Raw genomic sequence first — 10,237 nt, 5'->3', positions numbered from 1 at the left:
GTATGACGGACCGTCATAGGCACAACGGTCCGTCGAGGGTCTTCGTTCCAAAATACTTCAACTCTCGGAATCTGGGTACTGGGATCACTTCTCTGAACTTCACGACGAACCTGCAGGACGGACCGTCACAGCCATGACGGACCGTCACAAGCTTCGTAATCCCACACTTGGTCAGACTTCCCCATCTTCCTTCAGCAGCTACACTACGCTGCCACCTACGGACCGTCACAAGCACGACGGACCGTCATAAGCTCCGTAGGTGGTCTCTTCTGCATTTTTTCGCTCAAAATCTCCGCATTCAGCTTTAGACAGATTTCCTGCAAAACTAAGAGAAACTTATATCAAAATTAGCACAAAGAGGCTTTCGGACACACTAAACTTAAGGAAAATGTATTAATTATACCGTGAAACCACGGTATATCACTTGGCAGATGGAAGTATTTACTAGGCATTGAGATTTCTCAGTCCAGATCAGGTATTGTTATTTCTCATCACAAGTATGACGACATTCTTGAGGAAACAGGAATGATGGGATGTAGACCTATAGACACTCCTGTGGATCCCAATGTTAAAATCCTTCCAGGATAGGGGGAGCCACTTAGTAATCCTGAAAGGTATAGACGGCTTGTTGGAAAGTTGAATTATCTCACAGTGACTAAACGTGACATCTCTTTTCCAGTGAGTGTTGTAAGTCAGTTTATGAATTTTCCTTGTGATAGTCATTAGGAAATAGTTGTTTGTATTTTGCGATATATAAAGTCAGCTCCCGATAAAGGACTACTCTTTGAGGATCAAGGACATAAGCATATAATTGGATATACAGACGCTAATTGGACAGAATATCCAGCAGTGGAGACAACAACTTGTGAGCTAGTTTGGATCAAACAGTTGCTAGGAGAACTAAAATTTGGCAAAATTGATCAAATGGAACTTGTGTGTGATATTCAAGCGACTCTTCATATCGCATCAAATCCAGTGTTTCATGAAAGGACTAAGCACATTGAGATTGACTGTCACTTTGGTCCGAGAAAAGATGCTCTCAAAAGATATTGTTACGGAATTCGTGAATACAAATGATTAGCTTGCAGATATGTTCACCAAGTCCTTCACAGGTCCTTGTATTAATTACATTTGTAACAAGCTAGGTCCATATGATTTATATGCACCAGCTTGAGGGGGAGTGTTTAGAATAGAAATAAGTATTTTCTACTTAAAATAGGAATTTGAATAGGAATCCTAGTCGGAAAAGGATTCTAATGTAGTGTCTACAAATAGGGTCTCAATGTTAAAATATTTTTTCCCATATATTTCTCACAAAGATAATTTAACAACACTAACAACATACCTGTGTAGTCCCACACAGTTGGTTCTGGGAGGGTAGTTTGTACGTAAATATTACTTCTACCTCAGATGTGATGTAAAGAGGTGTTTCCAATAGACCCCCAACTCAAGAGAGAGACAGACTAGGAACAAACATAATAGACATAGTGAAGTATAATAAACAGTAAATAGTATAAAAAACAGCACAGTAACATAGCAATATTATAACAAAATAATACTATAAAGAAACTACACGAAATAATAGATAGTCACATAAATCAAAGAACAAGAAACTACAAGAGTAATTCTACGACTACCAGTAATGGCACAAGACAAGACACTCTTGTCTACTAGAAGGGACCCACTCCTACATCCTAACCTTCTATTGTTATGCGTATCATCCACACCTTCCTATCTAAGGTCATGTCGTCGGTAAGCTGTAACAATGTCATGTCCTGTCAAATCACCTTTTTCCAATATTGCCAACTTCTCGCACCTCATACTGGGCATTTGTACATCTCACCGCATCCCCAAACTTTCTCAACATCGCTTCCCGCATCTTGTCCTCCACCACAGTCACCCCCACCTTGTCTCGGATATCCTTATGTTTAATTCTATCTCTGTTGGTATACCTAAATATCCAATTTCCATTTAGCACATTTAGTATCTGTTAGAAACTGTAAGTTCCTTTATATCATATTATCCCATGTGAGGCAAGCTTCATATAAAAATCTATCTAGGGGAAACAAAAAACCTTTAGGGACAGCTTAGGTCTCCAAATGAGTTTCCAAGTACATCTGTTAATCATACGATTACTGGAACTTGTGTAGATACCTCCATCATAATTCCCCCATTTAAGTCAATCCACAGCCTTAAGGTTAATATTGTGTTACGAAAGTCTTGCATAGAGATCTAGCAACTCAATTATTTCCCAATCATAAATGCCTCTTCTGAATTTTATGTCCAGTTGGCCGCTTCCATGTATATAGTAATGACTTGATTGGGATTTTGTGTTATAGTGAACAAATTTGGGTATTCAGCTTGAAAAGTGAAATTGCCTAGCTATTTGTTCTTCCAAAATCTGACGTCTGCAACATTTGCAACTTCAAAGTGAATATTCTATAAGACTTGTCTGCTACAAATATCTACAATTTAGGAGTTCCTAGAGAAATATTAATTTCCTATCATTAAGATTATATGTTCTCAAGTTTTGCAAAATTGAAGTATGAATGATGATGCCTAGATTATATTTGAGGGACTATATGTGCTCAAGTTTTTCAAACATAAAGGACAACTGATGTTCAGAGTAGTATTTACAGGGCAAAGTTAGATTTATTCCTAAAGATGTGAGATAATTTTGCAGAAAACTTATATTATAATACTAAAAAGTAGCTCTTAAGTCAAACAAATTTAAATTAGTTTTGCGTCAAAAAATAAAAAGTAGTGGGAGACCTACTTTTGGTTCTTGATTTATTTTAAGTCATTTAAAACTTATGTTAAATCATTTTTTACCTTGCCAAACACTTCCTAATTTTATTTTAAAGTTATTTTTTATATTGACAAACACTTCCAGAAGTCAACTATTGACTTAAATGTAGGTTTGACCAACTTTTAAGTCGATTTAAACATCTTCTAAGCAAGTAGCTCTTTGGCAACTCAAATAGCCAGTACTCTTCTTGCTTGCAAGAGAGTTTACTTTGTTTGTTGCGGGTTGTCTGTCTAGGGTATAAGTAGCGGTTACTCCTTTTGATGAAATAAATGACATGGATAAAGAACATAATGAAGAAACAAAAACTTGGTAATGGATTTCAGAGTAAGCTTTGACCATTCTAGTAGAGTTCTACCTTCTATATGTTCATTTTGGCAGTCATAGAACATTGACATAACATTCACTCAATGAAAAGCTAATGAAGCCATTGAAGTTTATCAATCCGATACTGATATCTAAACAACCACTTCATGAACACCCAATAGTGTGTGGCCTAGTGACCAATCAAGTGGATGTTAACCTTGGAGACTTGGGTTCAAATTTAAGTAGCGACAAAAATATTAGGTGATTTCTTTTCATTTTCCTAATTCTTGATGGGAAGAATCAATTGGTACTTGTATTGGTGGGTGGTAGCAGGTATGCAAGGGAATATTTAAATCCTGAGCAAGTTGGTCTGGACATCAGCGTTGTGACTAAAAAATAAGTAGGGGCACCCATATGAGGACCTATAGTTGTTAACTTTAGTGTTACAAATTGAACATGATTTCTATAATAAACAAAACATGAATAATATTTTTCTTGATGACTATAATGAACATGAATAACTTTAACAGGAAAGGGATTGCGTATATATCAAATGTTGCGGTACGGATAATATACCGTCGAAAATGGATAGCAAAGAAGCTTGTAATGAAAGCAGAGGCATAAGCCAAGAGCTGGGGATGTCGTGCAATTGCTTTACATTGTGACACTAGCAACCCTGGAGCCACAAAACTGTATATAGGACAAGGCTTCAGAATCATCAAAGTTCCAGAAGGGGCAAACTGGCCTCAACCCAGGACTTCCTCTAATATCGAGTTTGTTTTCTTGATGAAATTACTGGACGTATAAGAAAGTTTAGTAAACTATTGGGGATGTGTGGTACTTGTATATATGTATGTGTAAAATTAAGGGAATAAGGTATAGTTGTAATTATTGTATTATTTTAGTTGAAATTTCCCCTTCACAAGTTTCATTTGTACACTAAGATTGCATGCTTGCCATGCCAATGGTACTTGATTTATTACAGCGTGAAGTCTTTTTTTTAAAACTCTATTTCACATAATCCTCACTGAGAATTAAAACTAATTTTGCCATAGCTTTTGTTCACTCTTAATGTTTGTGAAAGTTTTTTTACCCCAAAAGGAAGTAGAATGATTATTGGGATAGGGGAACAAAAAAAAAGTTGAGCACTATTTTGTAGTTTCATTGTCTCTTCAGAAGAGAACGCAGGATTTGAGAACTTCGGGTATACTGCTAAAAAATGGCTTTTATTGGATTTGAAGTCTGGTCTCACATTCGTTCCTCTGTCTTGTACCAACGTCACAAGGCCACTCATAAGTTTTTTATGGGTGCACTATCAATTATATCATAGTTTATATTAGTTTTTCAAGATAGATATGCATATATATAAATGATTTTTTATTTGAAAATTAACATGTGCACGTGCAACCCACTTATCTTCCTCTGTGATTTTTTTCCACACACATTTCATTCTCATTCATATTTAATTCACAGATGCTGATGATATGAGATAGTATTAATCAATGTATTTGCAATTTTATCCAACTATTTATGTAGAAACAAAATTTCCACTTGATTGCTTCATTTTGTAATTCATTGTTACTAATTGGATGGTCATGTATTTTTAATTCTGGAAAAAATCGAGGAAGGAGAATTATATTCTCGAGAACAACAAAAAATAAAATCGAGGTTAATGATTGTTTTATAAAATTAATATGTTATAAGCTTTACAAATAAAAAAATAAAAAATAAAATAATAACTTATTTTGCTATTTTTATGATGAACAAATGAAATACTTTACTTTTTTTATCATAAAGTTGAGTTTGTTGGTTTGGAGCAGGTATTTAAAGAAAAAAAAATTAATTTCTCTGGTAGGAATACAACATGTAAAAAATAATTTCAAGGGAATGCTTTTATCGAGTTTGAAGAGCATTAAACATGTTTTGACATTGTCCACTGCTAGTTGTAGATGAGGTGCCCTACTGAGTCGGGCAACCTACTGGAGTAGCTAAAGATTCATGCTGAGTCTGCTAAAGAACATCCTTGTCCTTACTTGAGGCCTATGGACAATCGCTCAATCTATGACTCGTCTTGGTACATCAGAAACATCCATCACTATTGACCATACATTCTCCTAGGTGGTTCTTACAACCCTTGTGACAAGTTGGGAATGTGCGACTACTAGTGTCAATGCCATAGGAGTTGAGAATCTTATCTAAACTTGGGCTCTTAGCCACTAGCAAAAGATGAAACTGGACTTGAATACTTCTGACGAAACTAAAAGCAATTACCACCGCCTCATTGTTTATGAGAGTAGTCCACACTATCTGTCTTAGCCTTTTAGTTTTCCCTAACACTCTCCTTAACTTTCTCTTCTTTGATCTATTGGGCATGACTCATCAACCAAAAGAAATATCTTTTATTAATCAACATTGCAGTCCTACACTCTTTCACTACAATCTCATATTTATCGGACACAAACTTACTCATGTGGGCTGGCCCCAAAGTCAACCACCATAGTTGGAGAATACTAGGAGAGTTGAGTAAACTTCAAATGATACTCCTTCACTATCATATTCCCTTGCTTCATATTGATGAACTCATGGACTTTAGCTTCCATCAACTCAAGTGAAAAGAACCTATCCAGGAATGCAACCTCAAACTTTTCCCAGACCACTAGGTCTAAATTAATAGCCCCATCATATTTTCAGTGTTCGTACCAAATCTGAGCCACTCTTTTCAGTTGTTCCATCTGCACTTTTATCTGGAGTGACACCCATAATCTCAGTAATCTTCTGGATGCCCTCAATCAACTCTTGTGGATCCTCCTCCACCTTCAAATCGTGAAATCGGGGAAGGTTCATCCGAGTGAAATCCCTGACTCTAGCTACGACTGTCTTCCATTTTGTAATTGGATGGGCCTAAACTTGCCAATTGGCCTTCGGAGTCATGGTCTGGGCTAGTACTTACTTTTTTACTTCGAAAAAAATGACTAAGTTTTGAAAAAATGATTAAACTTATGATTTAAGAGAAATCGAATATCCAAAAGGAACAGAGTCGCCACTTAATTTTTTGTAAAAAGCTAGAAAAACTTAAGATTTTCAAAAAAGATTTAAACAGATAAAATCAATTTGAAATAAAAGAGTTCGAAGTTCAATATACATTACGAGAAGATGTTAGGCCCTCGAAATGTTTGCTAACTTGCGGTTGACAGGCGATTTGAGTAAAGTGACTTTCAAACAACTTTTCAAATTTTAAACTAAAGTAAACGATATTTATTTTTTATTTTATTTACTTACTTATTATATTTAATTATTTTAAGGGGGAATGAACTAAAAGGGGATCTTTTTAAAGGAAATAATTCATAAAGTGCAACTAAAATAATAAGAGAAAAACTAAGTGATAAGTACAAATATAAATATATTTAAATAAAGTATAAGAAAAAGAAAAAAAAAGACTTCTTTTAGGGGGGTTTAATTAAATAACAACCAAAATAAAATAAAATAGTTAGTTAACACAATAAATATATACGTAAATAAGAGTAAAGGAAGAATAAGATTCAAACTTGAGCTTTTTGCCCAAATTCTGAATCTGATGCAAATTTGGGCCAAATCAGGCCTTTTCTTCTTTGTTGAGCCTGCTGTATATACAAAATGTATCACACTATATATAGTCATTTTTAAGCTGTATATCAGCCTAATTTCTTCAACATCTTGTACGTTCTCTCCTTTCTTTTCAGTATTCGGCTGCGTTTATCCTTTATTACAATATTTTGCCCCGTATACCAGTGTATACAACAGGTATGCATCACATATGTAGCCCCTTTTTTAGGCTTTAGGGACTTGATAAGTCAACTTCCAGCCATGTATGCCTTTCTCGACACCTGTTCATCAGTTTCAAGGGTCGGCCGACTCGAAGGAAAGGGTTGAAGCCTTCGTGGCTCTCTCGAAATGCGGGAAAAGGAAAATAGGAGTTCATGGTGAACTCAGACAGATTTACATGGAACAAAAGAATGAGGAAAAGAATTAGCAAACAAACATAATAGGAGCAATAACGTATCTAAGACCATTTATCGTAACAACAACTAAATTAATATGCAACAAATAACTCGCTTCGACCAAACAGTGAAGATCTAATGGAGGAATACAAATTCTAATGATACTAACAACCCAAATCATACCAATGACAATTAATGACTACTTACAATCAACGACAAACCCTCCAACCAATTTAATAAATAAATTGCCTATTAACAAGTAGTACTAACTGTTAAGAGCAAAAACAATCAAATTCAATCAATATCATATGGAACACCATGATTGAGAGAAGACCAATTTTGAAACCAAAACTCTACTCAAATTGGATATGCTTTATCACATACAATAGAGAAAGAACACACAAAGAGGAACTTCTTTGCGAAAATCGAACATTTGAACCATGACAAAATTGAAACAAAAGGAGGGAACAAGGAGGGAGCTGGCTATTTTTCAAATCAAGGGTCAAAACCAAAAAGACATAGACATCATATTAGGCTTTACGAGAAGTTCACAAGCACTCACAATGTTAGTTAAACTTGAAACCTTACACCTATGTGAATAACCAAAATCAACAATAACAAACTAAATAAAGCACAACTAATACTTGCAGGTTTTTAAACAACAGAAAGCCAATTCAACACAAAATTAAATAAATGAGGAAAACAAATAGATAAACTTGAATAGCGAAACACATAATCAACATAACTGAAGCTAAAACGAAAAACTTTAAGCTCAATATTAAAAGTAAATCATGAAATCGCATAAGAAACATAAGTATAACATATTCAAACTACCAAAACTCAATGATAATCACAACCATGACCACAGGTAACAACCTCACAACACTAGAAACACCATGTCAAAAATAGAGAAGATGAAGGGAGTATCATGCCGGAGAAGGTGTTACCTTTCTCTGGGCAGCTAAACTGAGACAACTGACGAGCTTGGAGGGCAGCGACTTCCGAAGACTCCGAGAGATTACGATTAACAACTACATTCGGAAAAAGAGAACACAACCTAAACACTCTCTGTTAATATTGGTGGACTTTTGGGTCTGTATTTCACGGTATACTTTACTTTTCTTGAATCCAAATTTTCCAACTAAAATTTCTAACTTTTCTTCCCAACCCCCAAACAATGAAGAAGGAGGGGATATTTATAAGGGGAGATTTAAGGCAGAAAGAGGGGGAAACCGATTGAATTTCGAATTCTCTTCAAGGGATAAGGCTGCCAGCTCGAATGAGTACAAGTCTCAAAAAGAATAATGATGAAGTTGCTTGATTCTCGAGCAAGGAGGAGTGAGATGCAAAGATGGAGACACCTCAGGATTTGAGTACAAGTAGATAAGGACAATAGGAGAGGGATGCGGAGCTGGGTTCGAGATGCTGGTTCGCGATTCGTGTCGCGATTTTCTAGGTTTCTTCGGGTTAACTGTTGGAGGAGAAATAGAACGCGCAGGTTCTGGGGTCGGGTTGGGTCTCGTTTGGTATTGAAAGGCTGGAAGTTTTAAAAGAAAAAATGAGCTGATGGGTTTGTCTCGTGGGAAATGGGTCCAAAATTAGTTTGGGTTGCTGGAAAAGGTAAAAAGGGCCCGAAACTTGGTTATCAAAAGGGTTGAAGGGATTTTGCTAATAACTAAATATGATGAATTAATATAATATAAATTCATTAATGAGTTTTTTAATCTTAACGAAATAAAATAATTAACTTAATAATAAATTAATGATTTAAAATTATAACCATAATGTTAAGCTAAACTTATTTAATAAAATACTTATTAAAATTAAAAAAATTTGAGATCATATTCGAATAAAAAATAATAATAATTACATAGACAATTATCAAATACTATAAAAAATTGACTAAAATTACTTGAAGTAACCTCGAAAAATATTTGAATTGTATAAAGCTAATTATTCTAAATCGTTTGAGAATTAAGAAGCTCGTAAATTAATTTCTTATGGGAGAGGGTCAAAATTGGGTGTCTACACTTACAAAGCAACCTTGCTCAGCTAAAGGTTCTATGGGGGTTGATGGTGATGGTTGGGCCCCCATTCATGTGCATTCTAAGGTACGCTCTTCTGTTAAGCATGATTTTGTGAACGTGTACGAGTACAAATTAGAAGGAAGATGATTAGATTTTACACAATAAGAATATGAATGAAGTGAAGTATTTCTTAAAATGTTTCCTAGCCTCCTAATAATAGATGTGTCATGCTTCATACCCATGAACAAGACTCTGCTTAACGCGACTTTTAGACAAGGACACTTGAATCAAATGCTATGAAACCAAGTTTGTCACGATCTAAGATTACCCCTATTGTAATATGGTGTTTAGATCCAGAAGTGACCCTAAGCTAACCTAATGTTCTAGCATGACACTAGAGTATACACAAGAAAATGTCTAGAGATAACTGAAATACTAATGCAGAACAAAAATTCAAATAGTCTATCAAAAATCAAATAGATAAATGTCTGAATAAAATATAAGGTGAAATAAAACCAACTGTCTAAAATCCTCGACTAAGGTGAGTTGTTAGGATAAATCTCTAGCTAATTCTTATTGGAATGTATGCGTCCACTTACGTTGATGGGACCAGCTCCTCAATATAGTAGTAACAGCAAATAAAGAACATATACAGAAAGTAAAGATTGACAAGCAACTTTACGTGAAAACCTCCTTGCTCAAGGAAGAAAAACCACGACCTGTTCTCAACAGGAATTTTCAAAACCACTTCTACTAATCTTCAACAAGTTAGAGTAAAAGTCGGTCACAACAAGAGATTATCCTACTAATCTCCACACTATGTAATACTTCCTATCACTTAGCTGAGTCTGACAAGATACAACACTGCTCTCTATACTAATCCTACCTGATTAATATAGGCTTGAAGTAAAGCCCTACGTTAACCTTGACCCAACCCTTACAATGATCACCCGTGTTTGAAACATTTCTTTCACAGTTATAATATAATAACAATTATAAGCAAGAAAATACAACAAGTAAAAAAAGCATCAAACACACTTCTATCAGTTCCCTTGTTGTTCTTGAAGCTTGAATATCTCTCTTTGAATGAATGAATAAAATGAGTTGTTGTTTGTTTGATT

At 35.0% G+C, this 10,237-nt stretch overlaps 1 protein-coding gene across 1 annotated transcript in view; it reads left to right on the top strand.

The window, feature by feature from the left end:
- The window catches only part of LOC107016553, a 26,306-nt gene extending 22,387 nt beyond the window's left edge, over positions 1-3,919 (top strand). Inside the window, 1 exon segment of the mRNA XM_027916563.1 lies at positions 3,643-3,919. Within this exon segment, the coding sequence (XP_027772364.1) occupies positions 3,643-3,919 (277 nt within the window).
- The last annotated feature ends 6,318 nt before the right edge of the window (positions 3,920-10,237 follow it).

Source organism: Solanum pennellii, chromosome 4, assembly GCF_001406875.1.
Source record: "Solanum pennellii chromosome 4, SPENNV200".
NCBI classification, from domain to species: Eukaryota; Viridiplantae; Streptophyta; class Magnoliopsida; order Solanales; family Solanaceae; genus Solanum; species Solanum pennellii.
Note: the sequence above shows the minus strand (reverse complement) of the source record. Positions and strands in the feature narration are given on the sequence as shown.